The sequence below is a fragment of the Perca flavescens genome, chromosome 18, assembly GCF_004354835.1.
Source record: "Perca flavescens isolate YP-PL-M2 chromosome 18, PFLA_1.0, whole genome shotgun sequence".
Taxonomy (NCBI): Eukaryota; Metazoa; Chordata; class Actinopteri; order Perciformes; family Percidae; genus Perca; species Perca flavescens.
In genome coordinates this window covers 16,005,618-16,033,494 of record NC_041348.1, presented here as the reverse complement: position 1 = coordinate 16,033,494, position 27,877 = coordinate 16,005,618, and the positions used below count along the sequence as shown (strand labels likewise).

General features: G+C 40.0%; 1 protein-coding gene across 4 annotated transcripts; it reads left to right on the top strand.

Annotated features, from left to right (window-relative positions):
- The first annotated feature begins 322 nt into the window (after window positions 1-322).
- Window positions 323-16,795, top strand: scml4 (Scm polycomb group protein like 4). 4 transcript variants are annotated; one of them, XM_028605699.1, is made up of 8 exons: window positions 323-713; window positions 3,012-3,100; window positions 4,198-4,474; window positions 8,682-8,884; window positions 9,950-10,079; window positions 13,311-13,520; window positions 13,923-14,068; window positions 15,069-16,795. In XM_028605699.1, the coding sequence occupies exons 3-8, from the start codon at window positions 4,219-4,221 to the stop codon at window positions 15,192-15,194; spliced, it is 1,071 nt and encodes a 356-aa protein (XP_028461500.1). In that variant the 5' UTR covers window positions 323-713; window positions 3,012-3,100; window positions 4,198-4,218; the 3' UTR covers window positions 15,195-16,795. The 4 variants fall into 4 exon arrangements, with proteins under 4 accessions (XP_028461500.1, XP_028461497.1, XP_028461499.1 ...); XM_028605696.1 differs by having other exon boundaries at window positions 13,308-13,520; XM_028605698.1 differs by lacking the exon at window positions 3,012-3,100 and having other exon boundaries at window positions 13,308-13,520.
- The last annotated feature ends 11,082 nt before the right edge of the window (window positions 16,796-27,877 follow it).

Genomic DNA, 27,877 nt, shown 5'->3' with positions numbered 1-27,877 from the left:
TGTGGGAATTCCCTGACAGTATGCTTTGCAAATTTGGGTTCAGTTCCTCAAGATAAAATGACTTGGCCAATATGATTGAAAGACCTCTTAATGCCATCCAAGAGAGGCTAAATCTGTACTTTTTGGCTAATGAAGTGAAACGACAAAGCATATTATATAGATCTGTATATATAGCTATACCACAACTATTATTATGAGAAACAATAAAAAGCAACGTATCATAAAGTCTGCGTTCGACTCAAACACTCCATCTCTATTGAGGACTTTTTTGGGGGTTATCAAAAGTGGGCTGAACGTCTTCAGATTGAGTGCTCCTATTCCATTTACCGAGCTGTCTCTCCCTCTGCAGGTAAATGAGATGCAGCTTTAAAGCCAGATAGGAAAATTATCCTCAACAACAGACCCGCTAACGAGTCAGTAACACGTTTCCCACACAACTTGCGTCCTTGAGCACGTTAACGCCTACCAAAAACCTCCGGACAGCGTTGGGAAGGTCAAACTGCGGCTTTGCTTCCCGCCCCGCAGACTCTAGACCAGCCAGCGGTACTCGCTCGCTTCCCTGCCGCATATGCAGGGGTGGAACCCGGGCAGACCCAAGCCGAGAGGTCCCCTTGTGTGCCTGCCGCTTCTGCTGCTCCATGCACCGGCTCAGCGTCGGTCAGCCTGCTGTGGAGAATTGGATTCCCGCCGTCGAACCGACCCCATCGAGATAGGTAAATATATGAGACTATATCACAAACACGAACTTAAAGTTATCCTTTATCCTAACATTTTGTAAAATGAAATTACATAGAACACGTCAATGTAAAATTATTAAACGCACACTGCAACAAGGTTAAACTCACTTTAGTCCCTATAGAAGTCTCTAGAGAATACCTGCCTGCTTGGTGCTTGCATGTCATGATGATATCATAGCCTACTACTACTTTAGGCTTGTATTTTCCTATAAGAGGACTTATTTAATATACTATCCAATTTCCATTAGACATAAAACATATCGTATAATAGCCTACGTAAGTTCATTACAGAAAAGTTGATTGCTGAGTGCTGCATGAACTTGATAAATCCTCATTTGCCTAAATGCACATGCACAGTTTTAAGATAGCAGTGGGCTCACATTGAATATTCTGACAGTTAACCGTTGACTCCCCCCTCAAACCAAAATTTGCTTGAGGCCACAATGCCAACCTGCAGTGGTGGTAATGTGTGTGTAATAATACAAATAGTGTAGAACAATTTAAATCCCTCTTTACTCATTTCAGCAGGAACATTTTGGTCTGTGTTTTTGGGGATTTGAAGCCAGGTCAGTGAATTTGAAATATGCACACTGAAATTAAAAGTTTAAGAAATGATTGCACTTTGCAGAATGACTGCATCTCCACACAAAGAAAATAGTCCATGTAGACAACATGCACACCTTTGCAGACTCTTCAATAAACACAGTGGGTGTGTAATGTCTTTTGTCATCCATTTTTCTTTTCACATTTCCCGGGATACAAAATGATGGGTGGCAAGAGTTTAGCAGATCTAAAACCAAGGCAATGAGATCAAAGTTATATCATGGACGAAGTTTGTAACCCATCATTTCACCAAGTCCAGCCTGAGCTGTGTTTTTGTTTCAGATGGCGCTGCACGTCTGCAGTTGTGGGGTCTAACTGAATGTATTGATTTCATTACTTATTTCTTATAAAGTACATACTCTTTTGAAAAGACAGGCATTGCAGAGTAGCCAGTTGCTGGGGTTATGGCTCAACCACAGGGAGATTTTGTTTTGAGCCTCTTTGCAAGGCACTATACACCAATAACAGGACTTAATTGGCAAAATGGTCCCGTACAAGTATTGTTTTTTTGAAGATAATTTTTTTGGGCTTTTCCACCTTTAATTTGAAAGGACAGCTAGGTGAGAAAGGGGAGAGAGAGAGGGTGAAGACATGCAGGAAATCATCACAGGTCAGATTTGAACCCTGGACCTCTGCATCGAGGAATAAACCTCTCAGTATATGTGCACCTGCTCTACCCACTGAGCCAATCAATCAATCTATTAAATCTATTATTTACAAATGTGATATAATAATAATTGGTTTTTCCTCTGCTTTGCACAAAATGTACAGTTCTCACTTCTGACTAAGAACTATTTATGTAAGTATTAGTATGTAGGTCATTCTAGTAAAGCCATAAAACTGAGTTTCTCCTCCACTCAGGCATTTTCTCCATCACTGTTTAGCTCTTCCACAGCTTTTGGGAATGAACAGCAGTTGTGTGTGTGTGTGTGTGTGTGTGTGTGTGTGTGTGTGTGTGTGTGTGTGTCATATTTGATTTCAGCTACACTTCTGGCAGGGCTCCAAGCCACAAGTGTTTTGCTAGAGTGGCAAGACAAAGTAGTTTCCTGCTCTCATGGGACTCAGAGCCTTTAGATAGAAACAGAAGCATTCCCCCCATGTGTGTGTGTGTGTGTGTGTGTGTGTGTGTGTGTGTGTGTGTGTGTGTGTGTGTGTGTGTGCGTGCGTGCGTGCGTGCGTGCGTGCATGCGTGCGTGCGTGCGTGCGTGTGCTGGGTTGCACTCTGTTTCATCAAATCTTAACTTTTTTTATTCCGGTTGTTTCACAGTGCTACAGATAGACTGTGTGTGTGTGTGTGTGTGTGTGTGTGTGTGTGTGTGTGTGTGTGTGTGTGTGTGTGTGTGTGTGAGAAGAACCATCTTCTTTCATGTTTTTCATGATGACTATTTGATGTTTCTGATTTCTTTTTTGGTAATATGGAATACCAACCTGACAGTTGGCAGGCTGACAGTTCATCCCTTAAAAAAAATGTTTTATCTGCTCTTTTAATGTCCCAGTTTTCCACTGCATGTTCTTTTCTCATATCTCTCTCCGTATATATAGGACAAGTATAAGTTATTTACTACTTTCACTGTTTTTAACTGAGTATCTTTTAGTGGGCCTGTGCTTTGTGAGTATTTTTTTGCCATGCGAGGTCCACCACTGAAGACTGAAATATCTCAACAACTGTAGGATATTTTGTACAACCATCCATGGTCCCCAGGTGATGGATCCTACTGACGTTGAGGATCCCCTGGCTGTTCCTCTAGCGCCACCATGAGGTTGACATTTTTGGTTTTTAGTGAAATATCTCAATAACTGTTGGGTGGATTGCCATAGAAATTGGTACAGACATTCATGGTTACCAGAGGATGAGTCCAATAAACAAATGATACCATAATGACATTACTATCAGCTTCAGCTGTACTTTGTTTACAGCTAATTTGCTAATGTTGGCACACTAAACTATGATTGGTTGATGTGTTAAATATTATACCTGCTAAATGTCAAAATGTTTGCATCCTGATTCATTTAGTTTAAAGCACCGCTGTGCCTAAGTAGAGGGTGACAGAGTATCACATAATATTTGATTACAGTTTAGATAAATTCATTTAATTATATTTAATGCACTCCTTCCATTGCTGTCAAATTGTATTCGCTGATAATCCACACATCTTTGGAAGGAAGCAGAAGAAGCCTTTACTGTATATACTTTTTGTGATGGGACAGAATGCTGTAGCAGTAATGTTGTCTAATGGTGCAACCCAAAATCTAACCAAATATGATATACCATTGTACACATTATTTGCTCTAAGCCTGATAGTGGTAAAAAAAAAAAAAAAAAAAGCCCTGGTTAGGACTAACAACCACCAAACAGAAAAAAAGATCTGCATGCAAAATAGGGAAATGGGTGATAATGCGAACATTTTCATCAGCTTTTAAACCTTTCACAGTTTCCCTCTTCCCCCTCTTTACCTGCCTTTGTTCCATCTAATACAGAGGAGACTGAAAGCTCAGTTAGTTAAACGTCAATCAGTAAACCAGCACCCTGCAGGCCAAATTGCATTTACTTTACAGCACAATAGATGCATTGTCCCCAATACTTTTATCATTAGCAAAGTCATATTCTTTATTTCTTTGACCTCTGAAAACACACTGGTGTAATTACATAACCGCTTATCCCAATTTATTTTTTTGTTGATTTAAAACTAAAAAAATGTAAAAAAAAATTATATTAGAGAACTTCATCATGAGCAAAGGGTGATAAGTAGAATTCAGATTGATTAAAAAAATTAACTGTGAATACATTCACATTTGACAGTAGGTTTATATAGCCTACCTGTATACAACATTTGACGTATATTGTTGTTTTCTCCAGTGTGATGTATCTCGCTTTCCCATGGCGGGCTGCGAGGGCATGAGACTGCGAGGCGGCCGGGATTTCAACCCTGACTCCTACCTGGAACTGGCCCCTTCTCCTCCCCATCCTGTTGCTTGGTTACCTGGCGTCCTCAGCAAGGGTGTACGCCTTCGTCTGCGTTTGGATCGCCGTGACAACCGGGGGCGGGGCTGCTGGCAGCTGGTGGACTTGGAGGCGGGGTCAGAGCCAGTTGGGCGGAGGCTGAGGAGCCGGGCCCCCGACACCTGCGCTCAAAGTAAGAACTGATTCTCGCCACTTTACTTTGAAGGGGTGATTTGGCCAGACAGCCAGTATCTGCTGGAATGTAATTGCTTGTTTCAGTTTAACATCAGTGGTGGAAGAAGTCCTTGGATCCTTTACTTAAGTAAAAGTAGCAATAACACAATGTAAAAATACTACATAAAAATGTGTCTTAGCTAAAAGTATGTAAGAATTATTAGTAAAATATACTTGTTATGGTGGCCGAATGTCACTGTTACATTATTATAAATTATATTACTGGATCCTTATTAATGACGCATTCAAGTGTGTAGAGTTTTATTTAAAACAATGCATCATATTTGCAAGGTCTTCCTATATTTTGTATATGAAGCTCAAATCTGTAAAATAACTGCATCTGGTAGAAAAAATGTAGGGGAGTTGAAAATACAGAAATACTTTTCCAGTACTTGAAGTAAAAAGTAGTGGAAATGGAAATACTTCTAATACCTAAATAATGAACTGAAGTACAGTACTTGAGTAAATGTACGCAACCACTGTTTAAGAGGAAATAGAGCAAGTCAACTCAAGTAGTCATTTTCAAAAGTGTGCAGTTTATGTGTGTGTGTGTGTGTGTGTGTGTGTGTGAGATTGTGAGAAGAGGACATTTAGGTATTCCTGGATGTTATGTATCAAATTCTCTCGTTTCCCCCCCCTCTCCCTGATCCATAGCTGATGAAAAGAGCAATACTCTCCACCTTCCCTTTCTTTTGGAGTGTGTTGTGTTATGAAGGAGCTCAGTGGAGATAAGGAGGGGCAGTGTGTGTGTGTGTGTGTGTGCGTGTGCGTGTGCGTGTGCATGTGCGTGTGCGTGTGCGTGTATGCGTGCGTGCGTGTATGCGTGCGTGCGTGTGTGTGAGCGTGCCTTATTTAATACACACATTGTTGTTTATGCGTTTATTTATTCCCACCTTATCACAAGTCTCTGGCGCAGAATCCGATTTCACTGTCTGTTACCATGGCGACGCCCTGCCTGAGCTGTAAATAAATTCAGGGGGTTGGTTACATTGATTAGAGACACACACACACACACACACACACACACACACACACACACACACACACACACACACACACACACACACACTAATCTATGCTAGGCAAGCAGGCGGGGGGTATATAGTTTGTAGTTAAGTGCGATCATTCTATGCATGCAATTTGGTGTGTGTGTGTGTGTGTTTAGACTGTTTATATGTGTGTAGGTGTGCAGTCTAGTGAGGCATAGTTCACTTCATTGCAGTTTTTCTTCTGCATAAGTAAAAACAGATACAAATCTCCATCCCCTGAAGCTGGTGATTAAGTTATGCTAATCATTGCTGATCGTTGCTGCATAACTGTGTCCATAACAGTGGGCTCCAATAGCTTTCAAATGCCTTCCTCTAACATTCAGCTTCCAAAAAAGAGACAATATGCCTTAGTCGGAAAAATAAATTGGGCGTAGGGGTTCACCGATCTCTTAATTGCTTAATTAGCCATAAACAAATGAGGCTGCGGCCCCAAATGTATTGTGTTAAGGTGCAGTGGTGCAAATCTTTCCCCTCGCCTGCAAAATTGGTGTTACTGCCTAATATTGTCAGACGGTGTCATATCCAATTCTTTTTAAGTAAAAGGTGATTATCTGTTCTCTCTCAGTCTGTCTCTGTCTGTAATGTGATGCACTGTAATGGGATAGGACTGATTGAGGAGGGACATCAAGATTAATCTCACTGTGTAATTACTTTTATGATTTATGGGTCTCTTCCTTCACACACACGCACACACACGCACTCACGCACGCACGCACACACGCACACACGCACACACCTCCTACCATCATGGTCAGTGTGTGCCAGCACTCAGTATCTCAGCCTTATTGTCCTGACCTTGCTGTTTATTTTCCCTTTTTTTTATCATGTACAGTATGGGCCTAAAGTAATGAAATACTGCAGTTTGTCTGGCCTGTCACATTCAGTATTCAAACACAACTGCTTTGCAGCCAACCCCTGACAAATCTATTTACACGCTGGCAGTGCTTCTGTGTTGGAGCGAGGGCACGCCGGCGTTTGATCCTCCCTGTGAAAGGTTGACCTGATTTTGATTGAGCGTTAAGACCCACCAGTGTAGCTTCTTTTACCGCGAACGGGAATCGGCATAGCAACCTGAGCAAATAACTAATCGATATGTGGTGGTGAGGGGGAAAACCTAAGTTGTACTTTTGTAGACTATAAGAACAAATAAGCCCTCTGGAGCCTGCTTTTTCTTTTAATACCTACACCTCAGCTACCTTCTACCTTGCCTTTGGCTGGTCTTTTTTTTTGTATATTTTCTTTTCTTATTACAGATAAAAACAAAAGCAACATACACCAGCTGACACAAAGACAGAAGAAGTCTATAAATGAAATGAAGGCTGTGAGCTTTGACAGCAATCATTTTTTTATCAGAAAGAAAAGCAGCCGAAGGTGTACCGAGGCATTGATCCCTTCACCTTGTAAGCCAGATTGTACCAGAACAGTTCAAGCATTTAGGAGTGATTAAAAGATCTCACATATTAGGATTTTGCTAAAATCTTTGGACATGAGAACGTGCTTCCTGCGCAGAAATTGGAATTGTTCAGAAATAATTTGAGGACAGATTACAGTTTATAACTCGAGCGCTTGGAGCACAAAACACTGCACAGCGTGAATCCCTTGTCACCCGTTCTAAGCTTTTTTTGAAGACCGAAAAGAAGAACCCTGAGCTGCGGCAGCTGTAATTACATTACACTCCACCCCCCCCCACCCTCACACACACACACATCGTTTTGAGCTCAGCACGGCTGCCGGCTGCCGCGGGATGTTAGAGGCGTGTTGCCATGACGACTGAAAGGGGACACAGAGGAAGGGGGTTAGGGTAGAAGGAAAGTAGAGGAGGGGGTTGTTTCGGAGGAAGGTGGTTGAAGATTGAGGAAGAGAGAGAGAGCCCCACACAGACTTGCCGGCGTCCTGACAGTGTGTTGCAGCAGAGAATAGTAGAGGCAGGCTGTGGGAGATCCTTCAGGGGATTATTCAGAAACCTGCTGCTGCAGAGGAGCATCTCACAGACAGCGATTACCAGACGGCTGTGTGCATGGTAAGCAATGATCATATTGTGCTAATTGTAAAGGTTTTTTGTGTGATTTGGTCTGAGAGGCATCATGCAAATTCACGTGCTCTGTTCCTGTTTTTTCTCAATGACAAACACTTTGTCATCACAAGAAGAGGATTTTATTCTCTAACATCTCTCTGCATTGAAATCCAGCCAGTTCTGCATAATATTATTTAGCCATTAGAAATAGAAGACTAATAGGCATATGCCGGCTAATTAGTAGAACATCAGCCTCTGTAAAAAGCGCAATCAGCACAGAGCAACTTAGCTTTAGTTTAAAAGGCCATCTCCGGTAAGGGATTGTGTTGCATGAATGAAATGATGGCAAAAGGGATGTATTGTGAAAGTCATGCCCATGTGAATTAATTATACCAAGACAAACACTTGAAACCACTGCTGTGTGTGTGTGTGTGTGTGTGTGTGTGTGTGTGTGTGTGTGTGTGTGTGTGTGAGGCTTTGTCTGTGCAGTAATGATATTTATTGCAATCTTTGCAGTTCGAGAGGGGGAGGGGTGTGATGGAGTACAAAGCTCTATGTGGCTTTGTTTCTGCTATTTCCTATAGTGTGTGTGTGTGTGTGTGTGTGTGTGTGTGTGTGTGTGTGTGTGTGGATGGATGGGGTAGTCTCGTTTGTGTGTGTGTGTGTGTGTGTGTGTGTGTGTGTGTGTGTGTGTGGGGTAGTCTCACGTGTGTGTGTTTGTTTGTGTGTGTGTGTGTGTGTGTGTGTGGATGGATGGGGTAGTCTCATTTGTGTGTGTGTGTGTGTGTGTGTGTGTGTGTGTGTGTGTGTGTGTGTGTGTGGACGGGGTAGTCTCACGTGTGTGTGTGTGTGTGTGTGTGTGTGTGTGTGTGTGTGTGTGTGTGGGGGTAGTCTCACGTGTGTGTGTGTGTGTGTGTGTGTGTGTGTGTGTGTGTGTGTGTGTGTGTGTGTGTGTGTGTGTGTGTGTGTGTGTGGACGGGGTAGTCTCACATGTACATAAGTTTCCGTTCCAGTTTGGAGCTGAGGCAGTGGTGGTTGCAGTTTAAAGCTGACACTTCCTGTTACTTTGAAATTGCATTTAATAATCTCTCTATCTCTCTCAGGTCTGATGAGTACCTTGTCCGCCGGCTCAGAGATGCAGACTCCAGCTCTTTGCCCCCAGTTCATAGCGGGGCCCCAGGGTAAGGTACCTGGCAGGAAGAGGGGACGGCCTCCTATCCGTAAGCTGGAGTTCCAGAGTCACTATGTTGAGCCTCTGTCGCCTCTCAAGGTCCCGAAGAAGAGAGGCAGGAAACCCGGCTTTAAGGTCAGTTAGGCAGTCATCATTATATTTATTTATAATTCTTTGCATCAATGCCATATTTTAAAGCTACACTCTCAAGTTTTCTTGAAAAACAAATGTTATTTTCACATTCAATTTCTCATTAAACAGTAGTGTGTGTTTCCTGGTGGCTGAACAAATGTGTTGAAAGCATTTCCTTCCTCATGAAATATTTTTGCATAACACAATTTATAAATATATAAAAAACCTGCATTGTTTACATCCACATCTACATAGCTAGCAGTCCTCTTCTTCTGTGCCTTTAGCTGGTGCTTTGCTAGGTTTGATGTCAGGATACCCCCTCCAACTGTCAGTTAAAACTGGCAGTAGAAATACAGTGTGAATGTCACATCAATGTTAGTACTGGTTTTACTTTTGTCATTAATAATGGTATTGATATTGGCACTGGTATTATTATTGGTAGTTTTAGCGGGATTTCTTTAGATTATTTTCCACTATTTTGCCTTTATTGATCAGCCTACAGTGTAGACATAAACAGCAAGCATGGGGACGGAGAGGGTATGGTATGCAACACACATCCTAAGCCAGAAATGAATCGGGTACGTTTGGATGTTGGTATGCGTCCTAACCATTATATTATGACATTGATATTATTATTGGTATGGTGCTGATATATTTAGTGGTAGTACTGTTAGTAATGTTATAGGTTTGAGTGGTGCCAGTGCCGTCTCAGTCCCCTGACCTTTCATCTAGTGCCACCTATGGGTCAAAATGTACACCCTTTTAACACTTAAGTGGATGAATATTTCTAAAACTGATGATATTCTCGTTAGCGTCAGTTATATTTGGTACCACAGCACACTGTGGCGCCACCCATCGGCCAAATGTAACTTTTTTTGCCCAAGTAGCATGAAGGATGTAAGAATTTTCACAGATCCAACAATTGTTTTCTGATGTGTTTCGAGAATCATTCATCATTAAATGTGTGTGTGTGTGTGTGTGTGTGTGTGTGTGTGTGTGTGTGTGTGTGTGTGTGTGTGTGTGTGTGTGTGTGTGTGTGTGTGTGTGTGTGTGTGTGCGCGCCTGTAGCTGAAGCCCAGGATGGTGATGTCCCCACTAGCTAACTCTCCTCCCAGCAGCACACCGGAGCCTGAGATGGGCTCCATCCCACAGGATGCTGCTATTGTCCCCCACTCTGCCACACCTCAAGTGCTAACAGGTAACACCACCACATACATCTTAACCTTCATAAGCTTTTCTATCCAGCAGTGGTGTAGTCTACGTGATACGCACTAAGAAAGCTCCAGGATTTCCATATACCCACTTAAAAATGACCAATGACACGCAACAACATACTATCCATTATATTTTTTATATCATTTGAATTGTCATCTGTGTTTTTCTTCTTCACATAGGCTAAATAAAGTTTATTGGTGCATAAAAGTGTACCCGAATACAGGAAATGAAGTCGTTGATGCTCAAAACTTCCCTATGGGAGGACACCCAGACCCCCCACTATGATATGCCCCCCACCACCCCCACCCCCACCCATCCAGGACATTCAGGACATTTAATGGTAATAACCAAGCAGATTGATTCAAGTTCTGAAGTCTGATGATGTTTTTAGGCCTTGAGACCTGGATCTATTCAGTATGAGGATGGGGTTCCTAATATTTTAACACGTATTATACACTCACAGCTTAATTTGGTGGTGTGTTTGTGATATGAAATGCGCCATCCCTTCCTCTCTTTTATTTTTGTATCTTATCTTTTTCATCTGTCTGCTACCCTGCTCTGACTGCGACTTAAATTCAGTGCTAAAATGCACGCCTGTCAGTGTGGTGTCTTTCTTCTTTGTTCTCTAAAATACACAGATGACTTGTTCTCTGTGACAAGATATGCTTTTGGATGTAAAACCTCCAAAAGCATATGGATGTTAAACATTACACTCTTGTGCATGTCTGCTTGTTGAATCAAAGACAAACATAGTAAACCCATAGATGGGTTTACTATGTTTACGTAATGTACATTCAAATGAGAAATACATGCCTTCAAACACAACCCAAACATGTCATTTCTTATTCACTTTCGATCTTCTTGCCAAGCTTTCCTGTCCTGCTTTTGCTCTGGAGAAATTTTTAATTCTTTCACAAAATGAAAATACACAGCCATTCTTTCTGTCTCGCTTTCATTTTTTCTCTCCTTTTTTCCCTCTCGGTCTGTCCTGCTCTGAATAAGCAAATATTTAAAGACTGCCTTTAGTGTATTTGAGGTGGGAATGGGAATCTCATGTGTCAAGGACCAGCAGTTTGCTCTTTGTTCTTGCAAATCGTAAAAGGTGTTTGATGTCAGACTGTAGACATTCAAAAGCACACACACACACACACACACACACACACACACACACACACACACACACACACACACACACACACACACACACACACATTTCATGGTGTTTTTTGGGATACTGTCTAAGCAATGTACGCTCCCTTTCAAATACTGATCATTTTGTCACTTTTAAGATTAATTCATTAAAAAACATACAATTTTATTATCTTTTATAATATTTACAGGGTTAATTTAAGAATATTTCAGATGTTTGGATGGACATTTTAAGCATTTACTGAGGGTTATGAAGGCACCTTGTGTGTGTCAATATATAAGCTTCCAAACTCACATGCGCAGATCCTATCACATAATAGATTTTTCAGAATACAATAAAGTATGTTTGACCTTTGTGTGAGCACAAAGTAGAGGCATTTCAGAATGATCTCAGTGGAGCATTTCCATTTTATAAATCTCTCATCAAGTGAATTCATAACTGCCCATCCCTAGCATAACCAGCAGGCATCTACATTATTGACGATCTGAAAAACGGTTGGCACAAAGGGAGCAGATTCAGAGGAATTACTGACTACCTTTCAGCCGTTTCACATCCATACAGTTACAGGCTGAAGGAGCTTCAACACATCTTAGCTGTGTATTCATTTAACTCAGTAGTTAAAAGACATGAAAAATGTATCTGCTGTTTAATGCAGCGCATAGTCTGCAGATGTTATATTGATCTGAGCGCAAAGTAAAACCCTTGACGTTGATATATTTAACACGATGAATGAAGACGGACAAAAAAAGACAACATTTCCCAGATGGGCTAGGCTTTTAAGGTCCAATGTGTAACGTTTGTAGTTGTTCATTATCAAAATCTGTGTTGCCTGTTCACAAACTTGTCCTTTTTCATGAATATTTACCATCACCATCAATTCCAATTATTCCTATTGGCTTGAAATTTTAAATTCAATTCAATTTTTATTTATAGTATCAAATCATAACAAGAGTTATCTTAGGACACTTTACAGATAAAGTAGGTCTAGATCAAGGGGGTAAGCTTCGCTTCAGAACTTGAGCCATCTATGGCGCCATTTTGTTGCTACAAAGCCATCACCTCCTGTTAGCATTCCGCTGACCGCCATTTTTTTTTACGTCACTTGACTGCGAATAACTTTACATCTGAAGCGTTTAAAGACTCTATTTGTCCGTTGTTTAGTTATAAAGAAACACGACAATGTATAAAAGGCTTCATTACCTTGTATCTCACGTTATGGCTCCGTAGCAGACGTTTTTTGTAAAAATAGGCTAACGATTGTGTCAAATAGTAGCGGAATTACCGTATAGTACAGGATAAGCTTGCAGGCAGTTTCGACTTACATGAGCTGTTTAGGTTTAATTACTAATGTTAACTAGCATGTTAGTTAGCAATAATTAGCCTGTGCCTATGTTATCTCCTTACATATACCTACACTCTCCGTATCTGTAAGATTGGGAATGATTGAGATTTCTCTTGGCGCAACAACCAGAAGACTTCCAACTTTCAGACAGGTTGCTCACGTCACATTCTCTCAGTTGGAGGCTGCGCAGTAAAGCTGGCCATCACCGGAAAAGTGCTTCTAATAGCCTTCACTGGTCTCCGTCCAGAGCAACGGGGTCTATTGGTCCATTATATACTGTCTATGGTCTAGATCCATATTCATGCGCCATCTTGAAATACGTTAGCCGGTAAGGGACATACAGGACATACTGCTCCGCCTTTTGCGTTTTCGCCTTCACATGATAAACTCACAGGTGATGCTAATGCTGCTAATGGGTATGGTAGCTTCACGGGCCCCAGCAAGTTTAAAGAAGGAAACATGGAGAACCACACGTATTCAAAATCCAAATTTCAGAAACAGGAGTCTTCTTCTTCGCCCAGAAAAAGAAAAAGGATATTGAAAAGAGCAAGAGACTGGCGTCATCAGAAAAAAGTGTGAAGGCTACCGTAGCTGTAATACCTATTCTGAACTGCGTGGCGCGAGAGAGTTGATTGCGATATATGATCTCAACCCTAGATGGGAGAAATTCCCACACATAGGACCTTTAATGATACCACTTCCTGTCGTTCCTCCTCCAGTAGAGACGTCGATGCCTGAAGACTTTTTATGTGACCCACCAGTGGACTCCAAGCGCTACGCTGTAGATCCTAGTGACTCTGCCTTCAATGTCATGACATCACAGTACCCACCGAAGCATTCTTACGGTTACCGTGGCAGCAGTTGCTCTACCCCAATGGGCTTGTGCAGACAAGCATCGAGCCCAGGAAGCTTCCAGGAAGTAAACAGGAATGGTAAGGCTGTGTTTTGCAATTTTGCTTTAGAAGTATATTTTGCTTTCGTTTACATCTTTTAAACACCTATGACTTTTTTATGACACTTTTATGTACTTTATTACATACTATACTACAAATTTTTATGACTTTTTATGATATACTATACTATGACTTTTTTATGACTTTTTTATTACATACTATACTATGACTTTTTATGTGATGTTTTTACGGCATACTATAATTATGAAATTTCTAACGCATACTATGGCATTTTTTGTGACAATGCTGTGGAACTTATGTCTTGTCAGGTGACATATAGGACTGTCAGTATTTTGTTTATTTGTTTTTTGGCTTAATTGGATCCCCATTATGTTGAGCATTTGAGCATCTTCCCTCCACCTGTTCCCCTGTGTTACCTAGCATACAGTCCGATGCCAGACTCTGGAGAGTGCAAGCGTCCTGCTGGTAAGGACCCATCTAGCTGGGGTGTTGAGGAGGTTGTTTGGTTTATCAAAGATGCTGACCCCCAAGCCCTGGGTCCCCACGCTGATACATTCAGGAAGCATGTGAGTCCAGACCACTTTATATAGCAGCCCATGGCCATCGACTTATGCTGAAATACTAAATGTATTGGAATAGAGCTTTATATCCTAGCATGCTGTTAGGCAGGGAACCTCTTGCAAGAGGTAAGGTATACTTTAAAGTGCCCATATTATGCTCATTTTCAGGTTCATAACTGTATTTTAAGGTTGTACCAGAATAGGTTTACATGGTTTAATTTTCAAAAAACACCATATTTTTGTTGTACTGCACAGCTGTCTCTCACTGCTGCAGATCCTCTTTTCACCTGGTTTCTGTTTTAGCTACAGAGTGAGACCTCTTTTCATCTTCTTCTTCTGTACTATCTTTGATTGCACTCGCACATGCGCAGTAGCTCAGATGTAGAGCATGTCAGTTAGCTAACTCTAGAGACAGTAAAAGAAAGCCTGTTTCTCCAACTTTGGTCAGTTACAAGGCAGGATTAGCTGGGAGACTTCTAAATGAGGGCGCACATATAAGTAGTTCTTTTGTAGATTATGGTGAACTTGTGTGTGTTGTAGCAGTGCTTTGCTATTGAGAATGACGTAGCATGCTAGCGTTAGCATGCTAACGCTACGAGCTAACGGTTGTGGTTAGCCAGCTCATTTCGGACTGTGACGTCACAGTCAGAGCCGATTTTGAACAGCTCACTAGGAGACTGAAGGCTGGACACATTCAGAAACCGTATATCACTCAAAACAGCGTGGATGGATTTTTTTTTTTTTATGTGTGTGAAAACCAGAGACACAAAAGATTACCCCAAAAACCAGAAAAAGTGTTTTTTTCATAATATGGGCACTTTAACTTAAAAACTTGTTATGAAACAACTGTAGCTTTATTCACCCATCACCCAGTTCTCTGTGGTCCTGAATATAAATCAGCAGATGTGTAAACTAATATTTAATGTTACTTAGCTTTTCTTCTCATAGCTACAAGGCTCCGAAACAGCCTGAGCGCTAGTCACACTGTGTCTCTGATTTGTTTCAGGAGATAGACGGAGATGCTCTGCTCTTGCTGAAAAGTGAGATGATGATGAAGTATCTGGGACTAAAGCTGGGACCTGCGCTCAAACTCTGTTACCACATCGACAGGCTTAAACAAAATCGGTTGTGATTTGCTGCGGAGGAGCCAAATCCCTGATCACACTGCTGATTCTCTCATCTGTTCTCAACCATCAGCAATACATCATGAACGCTTTTGGATCCTGATTTTGTTGACAAATTGGACATGTTGACTGTACATATTAAGACTATTTGCAGCTGAAGCAATTATTTCATTTCCATCATTGTTTACCAGGTATCTGAATGGCTTGAGATTGTTAATAGTTTGGTTCCACAAAGATGGCAGCTACTGTATATTGAAAAGTGACCTGTCCACTCTTCAGTCTGCATCTGACTCTCAACAGCATGAATATGTGCAGATCTTAATCACGGACAGGGTGCCAACACCTCTGAAGACCTACAGAAAGGGAACTTACCAAACTTGTATGGTGCTTTACCTCAATATCATATTTAAATTTAAAAGAGTTTTTGGGTTAAGGCACAATGCTGCTGCAGTTTCAAAATAATAGTTTTGTTAGTTTTGCTGTAAACTGATGATAATGTTGACCCAGGTATCACTTCTCCTAGACACAAACTATAACTAATAACCAAACTCTCAAACTCTTCAGCAAGTATTGAAATCTTTAGATTTTTTTTTTTTTGAAATATTAAAACATAAAAAACTGCTTTAGAAACAAGTGATGTATCTCACACTCAAGAAAAGTGAAAGAAACATGAAGATTTTTACCACAAACCACAGCACAGCACAATAGTGAAGCGAGGTGCATATAATCATGCAGCGCTCATAGCGACAGGAAGGAAAGGAGACAAAGACACTGTTTTTTTTTACCATGCTGAGTGGTGTGAGAGAAAGCAAAATGTAGCAAACTCATACAGTATAACTTGGTGCTCACTGAAACCGTTACTGCCACTACAACGCTTAACAATTGAATCACTCTCCTACACTTCCTTACTATCTCCAGATAGTGTGACCTCCAGATAACACAGAGATGACATTCTTCTCATGCAATACCTCTTCAGTCATTTTGAATATAAATTCCTGTTTTGTTATGTCAAATGATAAAGCAGTATTTCATTTCCAAACTGTAAAAAAAAGTATTACTATTAAGTAAACTGCCTTGAGCATTAATAATAAAAATGTTGGCAGCCACCATATACAGTTTTGTCATATGAAACTTGTATACACATTAATGATCAGTCATGTGCGGTATATGACAAACTTGTACAACTTGTGGTTTATTACAATGCTTTATATCTTACTGTACAGTACTTGTTACTCACTTTGATCTTTTGTGTTCTATGTGTTTTGCTTAAATTTGTTAACGTCAGTGTGCCACAGCATGTATGTCTATGTATGAATTATGTATTTCATGACTGTCTTGAGCCCGAGGGAGCGACAGTATGGGCTGCATCTACCTTTCATATTTTATTTTCCAATGTACAATGTACTTTTCCAACCTGATAACTTGATGCCAGTGAGTTGCAGGAAATGAGAAAATTGTGTTGCACATGAGCTGTTTACCCAAATTAGAATTTTCCAAATGTTTCCCACAAATCAATTTTGACTCCCTAATGACCTTTCTTTTCTTTTCTATACAATATTTTTTAAACCATACTTTTTTCCAGAGAAAATAAACCTTCTTGTTCAATGAAGTCTGACTTATTATTATTATTATTATTATTATTATTATTATTATTGGTAGTAATATAATAATGTGTTTCACTGTCAAAATATATACATCAATTCATTTGTATTTATTTTGACCATAGACTGTAAAAAGAACATTTTACTTTAACACTGGACAAGAACATAAATTGAGAGGGCTTTCGGACCTTTATTTTGAAGAGTGCGAGATTAACGTCGCTGCTGTTGTATCGCGTGAGTAGTAAGCGATTCACTTCCTGTATGTGAGTGTGTTGATTTTCATGCGACTTACACAAATGTATGCATCTGTCAGCCAGAGGTGAACATGGCTGAAGTCTCGGAGAGGACGCTACAAGTCGCCGTCGTGGTTTCTTTTGCTGCCGGCTTTGTAGCAGGGTGGCAGGCTAACAGAATGAGGAGAAAGTTCCTGGACTGGAGGAAGAAACGGCTGCAAGATAAACTGTCAGAAACTCAGAAGAAGCTGGATTTGGCTTGAATGGTAACGTGGAATGTGTCTCGCTACATTGGGTGTCCTACTTAACGTTAGGCCTGCGATTAGCTACTTGACTAGTCTGCCTCTAAATTGACAGGGAAACAAACATAACGTTAGATGTTGTCAGAAAGTCGTCATCTGAATGTAGATTTCGACCAAGCTTAAAGTGACTATATGTAACTTTTAAGTCTTTCTGAAACTGTGTATTGTTCATCTGATGATCATAAATGACCTGTAACAGTAAACGAGACTAGTTTTATGTCGTTTTTATCAGGGGCGTAGCACAACATTCTGGGCCCTGTAGAAAGGCATTTTCTGTGGGCCCCTCCCCGCACCACAGCTATTCGTTCTAGCATATTTGTTGGCCCTCCTCACATGAGGGCCCTGGGTACTCAGTCAGCTTCCCCCCCCAGTCCGACGCCCCTGGTGTTTATTAATACCTTTTCCCATTCCGATTTTCACAAAATGATAAGAAGCAGGTAGATGGCGCTACAGAGCACACAATCTGATGACTCGCATAATTCGGCATTGCACCTGAAAAGCCTGTGTTATACACGCAGGTAAAAGGTAGCAGTAGATTTCTTTTATATAGGCCTAATATGTATACTGCGGGGTCTTAAAGATAGCAACGTATCGGCTTCAATACTGTCATTAAAAAAAAAATGCAATGCACTTATATAGGAGACAAGGATTAAATATAATTTATGTAATTATGTGTGGTTGTCATCACGTGACCGTGTGGAGGAGAAAGTAGTTTTTTTGTAAGTTGTTATGTTATTATTGTTTCAGTATTAGTGTTTGGTATTCAGTTTCTGAACAGTGCACAAGCCAACAGTTTGGTGACGCCATCTGAGCCTTATGTCATCATTTTTTCACGGTAATACCGTATAGCGCGGTAAAATAGGGAGGAGGTTTGACGGTAACAAAATTTGGATACCGCCCAACCCTAGGCCTAATTGTATTTTAGTTTTATTTTAGAAGTTATCTACTGTAGTTATGGCTGATAGCCTACTGGGGCAGGACCATCGCAGAATAAAAGGAAATAAACGAAGAACGACTAAAAGCTAAAAGGGAAAGTGAAAGACGACTGGCGAAACCCGAGTCACACTCGGTCGGGCTTTCAACAGATGGAGACAATAACGAGATTGTAAATGACTCAAAACCGACCCCGAATTGGCCTTCAGGTATGTAACTACAAAAATAATTCAACTTGACGTACATGTTTGTGATGGCCTCCTATTTTCTTTTCATTTGTCCCCGTGTACCTGTGTAAAGCGTCCTTGGCTTTCATGAAATGCGCTATATAAATCAAAGCTATTATTACATTGAACACCACCGCTTTAGTCCAAAGGGGCCGCTGGAATCAACACAAACTGAAAGTTATAAATAGCCACTGTTTCTTCTGCATACCGAGGGCCAATTATGTAAGACAACCTGTTACCTAATGTAGTCTAACTATTGTCTTAGTCGTGAAGGGTGCAAAAGTTTGACTTGTCTTTGGGATCATGGTGCTTCAGCTCTCAACATATACGTACATCCATGCTCTCAATAGTTGCATTGTTTTTTAATTCTACCAGTATTTACTCCTGTCATTATTTCTATGGTGAACAGTGTCTAATGATGATTGTTGTATTCTTTATTTGCCAGGTCTGGGGTTGTCTGGTCTTCTCTGTAAAGCTGCTGGATCCTGGATGTGCTACACGTCTGTCACTGTGGAGAAGAGACCTCAAAATGACCTACCTGTGTTCTGCACTACCCACATTTTCTTATCACACCTTTTTAAATCAAGACTGGACTTGACATATAGTATGGTCTATGGAAATACAATCATTACCTACAAACGGCAGCTTCTTTTCTCCCCTCAGACACTAGTTTGGCTATTCTGGGATAGTGGGGAAAAAAAACCACTGGCTTGTTTTTTTTCTTCAAACCAATTGAACTATCCTGGGGTGCGCTAAATAAGCCCCTGATGCAGCGACTGTGCCATTGCAAAACAGATAGAAAAAGTTGTGGGGGCTTTATCCAAGCAATGTACATCTGGTGAGTCAGACTACTCAAAACACTAAAAGGGAAGAAATTTGGGATCTGGTTTTAGTGGTTTTCCTTTCCAGCATGTCTCAGTTTCCATCTGTTTCATATCTGGTCAAATAAATTATTGTGTTTTTCATGTTTCTCTAACTATGCTGTTGTTTATTTGGAAAGCTGGTATTCACATTGAGGTTACAGCTTTCAGGGATAAGGGTTCTCATTTTTTGGGCTTTTGTCACTGTTGCATTTTCCTAAAACATACTGCCATGTCATCATCGTAATTGACACACATTTGATGTGAGTCAGCGGTGACATGGCCAAAAGAGCTTTTAATGTATAAAATCCTTTAAATAAAATGAATTTCCAGAACTTGTAGTGGTGGTAGTTAAATTACTTAAATATCTTGGCCTCAAACATGTCAGCACCTGCATTTTTTGCTCACCCAACATTAGTGTATGAATAATAAATGCAGTCTAATGCTAAGCCCCCCCCAAAAAAAAACAGATCTTGCAATTAGTCTTGGTTACATATGAGTGTGCCAATTAAATTTAAGTATTAATATTATAAGCTCAATTTAATAACGTCAGACTTGAGTTTTGCTCTGAGTTGTGGCACCATCTGCTGGATGAAAGTGAGAGTCACAACTTAGACAAGCGGTGTAGATGGCAAAAATTACACATTTGTATTAGTTTTGTGATTTAAAAAAAAAAAAAAGAACTTTTATACACATTACCTGTTATGCCTGTAATTTGAGAATGTTCAAAGGTGAAAAGTTGCAGTACATTTTAAAATAAAAAAAATGTCTGTACCCATGATGCATCCATCATCCTAATAAATGATATATACTTTTGACAAAATAATGCTAACTCAAGTTCCACTTTTCTGTTTTTACTTGCTTTTAGGAGCTTTCAACTTGATCTAACTCCATCTGCTGATGAAGGCTGTGAGATGCTGTTGCTGATCATTTTGTCAAATTACGGTTTACAATGTCAAAGATGAATGTTCCCGCTCAATATTAGAAGTTTTATTTGAACCTAATATATACTTGTACATTCATTAAATTCCTATTTATATAGTAGATGTTTATTCACATGGTTTTTAACAGCTTAATCTTTACATGTACACAGCTTGTCCATGGGTGGTGCTAGTGCACTTTAATACTTTATGCACACAAAACAAGTGTTTGCCTACAGCATTCTAGTCACTGGCTGTGAAATTAGATCTTGTGAGCAGATCTCTCTTTTTCACCATCACCAGTCTAGCAGGCCTGTTACCACCTCTCAACAAGCTTTTGACAAGACCTTAAGAAGTCTATTTTCCTGTAGCACTCCATCAGTGACTTGATGAGACAGAAGGTGGAGAGGGTACTGGAGAGGGATTGTGTGAAGTTAAGATCACAGACAAATACAAAAACTCTATTGAGCTTCATCTCATTCAGGAATATAGCATTTGCACGCCTTAATAGATTTAGAGAGAGGAGTACAAAACAGCAGTATGCCGTTGTAGCTGTCAGTGCTCAAAAACTACAAAAATAATATTTCTTTGGAGGCGTTGATCCAGTACTTTGATAGAGTGGTTACATTAACAGGAGAAAAAGATGTATGGTAACTTTTAATGGTGGCCTTTAATTGCTTGTGAATTAAACTGAAATCTAATTTCAAGCCACTTTATACTAGTTTGGGTCATATTTTATTAAGTTAATGGGAAGGTATGACATTATGTTGTGTCAAAATCTTTCATTACAAAACTGTTGTAGGACTGCTTATAATGTATTGCACACACTGATGCATATCTGATATCAACACTCTGTGTTACCAGACTTTACAATTTCATTCACACATACACACAGAGTTATATGCAAGGGAATGGCCAGCTGATCGGGAGCAACTAGGGATTCATTGTCTTGCTCAAGGACATGGCCAGGAGGAGCCGAGGATTAAACAGCCAACCTTGCGATTAAAGGACAAGCCACTCTACATTGTGAGTCTCAGCTGCATCATATATAACTAGATCAACTAGCCTACTCAACTGATTATAGCTATATTTTGTGATTTAGTCACATAATGCATGGATTATAGTACAAAACAACATTCTAAGGCATTTTTTCAGTTTCATTGAATTTCTCTTTAAACCTACTTGGATGGCATAGCCTAGTTTTTAAGGAGAAAAAAGAGAGATGACAGACAGCTTAGCGGGAATTAAAAAGTGTGAGACAGTGTGTTGACAAATGGAGGGGAAAAGAGTGTCATGGGAGAAGTGTGTAGCTGTTTTTGTTTTGGATGGTATTCTGGAGAGGGCGTTATTGTCCCTCAATGTCTAATACTGTGGCTAAATTGTGATGAATAGCTTGCTGGAGTGTGTGTGTGTGTTTGTGGACTTGTCTATTCCCTGTTTATTTTGTAGCAAGCTGTGTGTGATCGTGTGCAACAGCAGTGCTGGTGCGTATAGCTGAGAATTATTTTCAAAGTAGACGAGAGGGATGGTGAGTTAGTAGAGGAGATGTGCAAGAAAGGCAAAAGAAGAGACAGTATCAGAGGAGGAGGAAAAACAAAAGGAGCGAGGGAGAGTTCACTGACTGCTATGATTGATTTGAGTTTCCTAATTGGCACGTAGACCTCAGAGCCTATGTCCTTCGCCTATATTGAGTGTGCTCACAAAGTGTCATGTTTAATAAGCTTCCTGATTGGCTTTCTGGTTGTGATTGTGCCCTCTGGCTAAAGGGTGTCTGCAAAACAGGGAGACGAGAGGAAGCAAGAAGAGCAAAGAGAACACAGAAGGATAAAAGGAAGACAATTCGCTTAGTGTAGTTCATTTGGGGAGCAGAGAAATAATCTGCTAGCTAAATTACAAGCAGAGTCTAGCCATGCGAGCAGCTCTGTGAGGAGTGCTGTGAGCTAATTGCCAACATCAGCATGCCAACATGCTCACAGTGACGATACCAACACGCCAATGTTGAGCAAGTATAATGTTTACCATTTCTGAGGATGCTAAACTTTGCTAATTAGTACTACACACAAAGAACAGCTGGGGCTGATGTGAATGCCATTAGTTTTGCAGGTAACTGGTCATAAACAAAAGGACGAATAAAAAAGACCAGATTACGGAGCTCAATATGAAGTTCAGTCTGGACAAAGATGTGGACCAAAGACAGACAGACAGACAGACAGAGCGATATTGCCATCCATGTAGCTATACCACTAGCATGGCTACATGTAAAGACACTGTGGACTTTTTGATGCACAAAAAACACAAGTAAAATGAAAAAGACTGCTCCGTTTCTAAGAAGAAGAAACAGCAACACTAAGAAACAGCAAATATGCCTTTTCCACAGTAGACATCAATGTAGGAAAAGCACATGTTACTACTAACGTTAATCCTGGACCCTGACACCGAAGCAGCTAAATGGAATTCTGCCATCGCTAATTGTATCATATACACCTGTGCTTTTCCTACCGATTTTAAAATGTGATCAGGAAAATAAGATTATATGAATGCACAATACATCAAATGTTCAGCTAAAGACAGGATCTCTACCCCAGCTCAATAAATGTTTTGCATGAAATATTCCTTTCTATTAGTCAGCACGAACCTACACAGGAAATAGTTGAGTGTGCATTTATGTGTAATATAGGAAATAAAAACATACAATTTTTTAATGCTTTTCATACTCATACAAACATAAATCCTGAGTACACATAAACGTGGACACACACATATACACACACACACTTTATTTGTATAGCACATTTCAGCAACAGGGCAATTCAAAGTGCTTTACATAAAAACGATTAAAATACAAGAATAAACATTACAGTGCAGCATAAGAAATTAAAGAGCAATTAAAAACAGTTAAAAATATAAAAGCAGATAAAATACGAGATTTTATGGTGCTAGTATGGGACAATGTATAAACTGTTGCTCTATAAACGTAATCCAGAACGGGCCGGACCCACCGGTCTTACTTTTTAATTTCTCTTTATATGCTTATATAGATTTTCATACGGTTTCAACAATGCAACTAACAGTATAACAGTATAAGAAATTAACAAATATTTAAATTAAGGCAACATCAAAAAGTAGGGTCTTCAGCCTTGATTTAAAAGAACTGAGGGTTGTGGCAGACCTGCAGTTTTCTGGGAGTTTCTTCCAGATATGTGGAGCATAAAAACACACACACACACACACACACACACACACACACACACACACACACACACACACACCTGAGTTGTACTGAGCTTCAATCCAATACACCTCACACGCCAGTGAGTGTTTACATGCTTACGGATGACTAGGACCATGTCTCAGATAAGTACTGAGAGTGTAGTGTGGGATGATAAAATATTTCTATTTAAATGTTGATGTGATTATGTCTCGCTTTATTTGATGGAGGCTTATTTTGTAACATCCTTTCCAGAAGGCTTTCAGGAGAGAGCAGCAGCACCTCCATCCTCCTTTACAGTAGAAACGTTATAGTATAGCAGAGAGATTATCAGTCTTTTACAACCCCTGAAAGAAGTGTTCTAGCCATACTAGCTAATCAATCTCTATTATAATTATTCAAAGTATGGCAGGGTACAGTTTCAGTATAGCTTTCTAATGAGGCATTCATTTTTAGAGGCTTTATAAGCTGTAACTTATGTTTTGCCACCTTTTTTTAATATGTGATAATTAATTTAGTAATACATTACATTAAATTAATTTGGCGTTTTATGTTTTTGTCCTATTTTCCCAACATAAATACATCGGGAGCAATTTGGAGGTCTTGCTAAAGGACACTTAATATATGCTTTATAGAGCAGTAATATAATGCTTTATTGATCAATATTAACCAATAATATGAACATTTGGTTAGTGCAAAATTGTACCTCTAGCATAGCACTTGTTTTGTCTTTTTAACTTCCCTGGCAACCCAAAAGTTATTCCTAATAGTAGTTTATTACTTATTTATCAAAACTTGTTACAAGCCCAAGTTGGTATAGGGGAGAAGGGTGTAACATAAAGCCAGAAGAGGAAAATCAGGAGTCAAGTGGTGTAGTTTAACCCTTTACTGCCAGACATAGAAGCGTGCAGATCCCATCAGGGAGCACCCAGGCCAAAACAAACTGTCCCTAAGTAAAAATGAAATAGCATAGCGACTATGCTATTTCATTTTTAAAAAAGTGGTGGAAATAAAATGTCTTCAAATACAATATTAAAAAAATATTTACATTTTATCTGTTGTTATTGAAACTCATCAAACACACAAAAGATGGCGTTTACAGCAGAGGCCTGTGTGGGTTAGGGCAGGTGGACAGGATTTAGGGGAAGCTGTCCTTACCTACTCACATTCACATTCACCCAATTTGAAAACCCCTGGCATAGCCTAACAGCTTCCTGCTGCTGCCATAAACAAAGCTTATGAGAGTGAAGCTGAAAGACGCTCTGCAATTAAGTGGGGAACTGCAAAGGTGGTTGTTAATTCTCTAGGGACACCTTTCACAATTCATGTAGTCATTTGAGCCATTGTTCACCTAAAATATTGATATGTGCAGCTTTAAGAGAGGTGTGCAGGTGTATGCAGCAGTTGTACTACTCTAATCAATAAAATGTTTGGTTTAACTGGTTTCCCGCCTACTGATGATTCAACTTACTTGGCTCAAATGAGTAGATTGTTTTGCTTTCCTTCCAACCAACTGTTTTGAAAGTGCATTCAGTGGTGTAATGGGTAGAGTGTGGCGCTGGTAGCACTGCAGGGTTACAGCTTCATTTCCCACTGGGAACTAAATGGATGCACTCAAGATGCTCTGGATAAAAGCACCAAATGAATGACAGATGTGGCATTAAGCTATATACAGTATTGGTACAGGCGGTTCGCCCCGCTCACATCCTCTCATCTTTCTGTTTTTAGTTCTGAGTACACTTGAACAGTCTGGACAGACTCAAGGGAGTGTTTGTTGTTTACGCTCTTCAGTCATGGGGTAAAAACACTTTGAGAGCCAGATGCTTTTACTGTTCTTTAAAGACTTTAAAGCAGAACTGCCACCACCACGTCTTAAAGTACCATACCCACAGTTCACCAAACTACGGTTATAGAAAGTGTTTCTTTATGTTTACATAAAATGGGTGCTGTGTTCCTAAATGTTCACTAGAAACACTGTATGATACATAGGCTAGGCCAGGGATCTTCAACAGGGGGTCTGGGGCCTCTAGGGGGTCCTCAGAGTCAGTGCAGGTGGGCCTCCAAATTATTGTTAATTTTTCTTAACATGAATCCAACATATTATTAGCAAACATAAATCCCCACTGCTTACTGGCCTATATGTAAGGTAGTCACTAAGGGTCATCCACATACACAGTTCATCCTAAGGGTTCACTGTGCTACATTTATGTTTAACATGAAAACATGATTTATAAAATCATGCCAACAATTAGTAGGCTATTTAATAGCTTAGTATTCTATGCAAAAAGGTATAATGGCTTTAGGCTGCCCTACACATTGTAGGCCCAGTTTAATATGCAACTTAATTTTATACAATATATGTAGTAGGGGGTCCATGCTCTGGTTCTCTTTCAGTTAAGGGGTCCATGGCTTACAAAACGTTGAAGACCCCTGGGCTAGGCTATATATTACTGTCTCAATGATGACTCAATGTCATCAACTGTCCTTGACTTTTAACATACAAACCTCAGCTGAATTTCAAGCGGATGGCCCCTGAAGGCTGCTTGTTTGACACCACAAAATAAAACTGCTGGATGGATGAAATTGGAGACACATTTTCTATCCTTAAATCCTTACCACTAGGGGAAAAAATTTAACATTTGGCCTGAGGGTTGGTGCCACAAAATAGACAATGATGTTACCCATATCTCATAGTGAGCAGCAAAGTCTTTTTGAATCACAAAACAATATTTTGGACCATATTTTATTGGGTTAAGGTTTAGTTAGTCTCGCTTTGCCAGACCCTCCTCCAAAGCGCGCTGAAGGAGGGTCTGGCTATAGCATTTGGGGATGGGAGGAAAACGTGCTCTGGTTTATTGGCATTTCTTTAAACCAATCACAATTGTCTTGGGTGATGCTAAGCACCAGAGAAAAGCCGCAGTGGCGCTGCAAAATAGTCTCAGAAGGAATTTGTTTGGGTGGAACATGTGTATGTTCAAAAGTTGTTTTAGTCTTGTCTCAGTCTCAGATTGGACGGATAGTCTAACTAGCTGTCTGGATTTACCCTGCAGAGATCTGAGAAAAGGTTAACCATAGTCCTCATAAATCGACCGGAGTTTACTGTAAAATGCAGACACAAAGGAAGCCCAAGGCGATGGCTATCCGGCCTAAATTAGTGAAATTCTTCGGATTTTCTGTCAGCAACAGAGCAATCCCGGAAGTAGAACATCAAGGATATAGACTTAGTAGGTTTAGTAGTGCTAGAGGACAGGCTGTCCACCCATCCTAATGCTTAGTATGGGCTAAATGCAGAGATTTAATTTCACTACATTTTACTGTAGTATTGTATGTTACGAATAATAAAGTTTCTTCTTCTTGTGGAGTGATTGGCAATTGTAAAATATAAACTGACAATCAGCTACTGTATGAAACATAACCTGCACCACATAGCTGTCATTAGTATTGGTGCTTTACGAATCTTTCAGGAAAAAACATGACTATATATATCAATAGTACTAAGCGTTCTATTTGACCTGACAGTGGCACTAGAAGAGAAGTAAGAGAACGACCAAAACACTGATCGCCATCTTTCATGAGCTCATGACACTAAAAATCCGACATTTTCTTATTACACCCATTATATAAAATCTTACAGACTCTATAATAATACCCTTGATGCATACTTTATCTCTGCATATGATTGATATTATACTCACATACCCACTGCACCAGAAAGTGTAATGGTTATGTCAAGGATAGTGTTAAAAACCAATTTGGGTTATAAGAATGTGAAAATGAAATATGCTTGGTTGTTTTTTTTGTCAGAGTTCTGAGGAGATAGATACCACTCTTGTATCTATAAGCTAAATACAAAACTACCGCCTGCAGCTGGTTAGCTTAGTTTAGTCTGTCCAAAAGTAACAAAATCCACCTACCAGCACCTCCAAAGCTCACTAATTAACATGGTATATCTAGTTTACAAAAACAGAAGTGTAAAAAACGTCAGGGTGTGGTTTAACAGGCGGGGCTTTTCTTGGAGTCATGTCTTCACCATGAGACTGCCAGACGACCAGATGAGACTAAACTTTTCCATCAAAAAAGAACTTAATACCAGTCTCGTACTTTACTACATTTCCAAGGCTACTACAATCCAAGGCGAATCCGAGTAAAAACAAAAGTCGCATACAAAACTGTGAGAATGCAACAAAAGAAAGGAGATAAATCAGCAGCAGAGACGAAGCTTTTACATTATAACGGCCTGTTTTGCTGCTGAGGTAGTCCCTGTTTGTAATGTCAGGCCACCTCCTGTTTCATTGATTTATAGAATAGAATCTGTAAAATTATAACTATACATGCAAATCTGGTATGAGGACAGGCTGACAACTGCAGTGACTATCCTTATACTTGTATTTAAATATATCCCAAAGG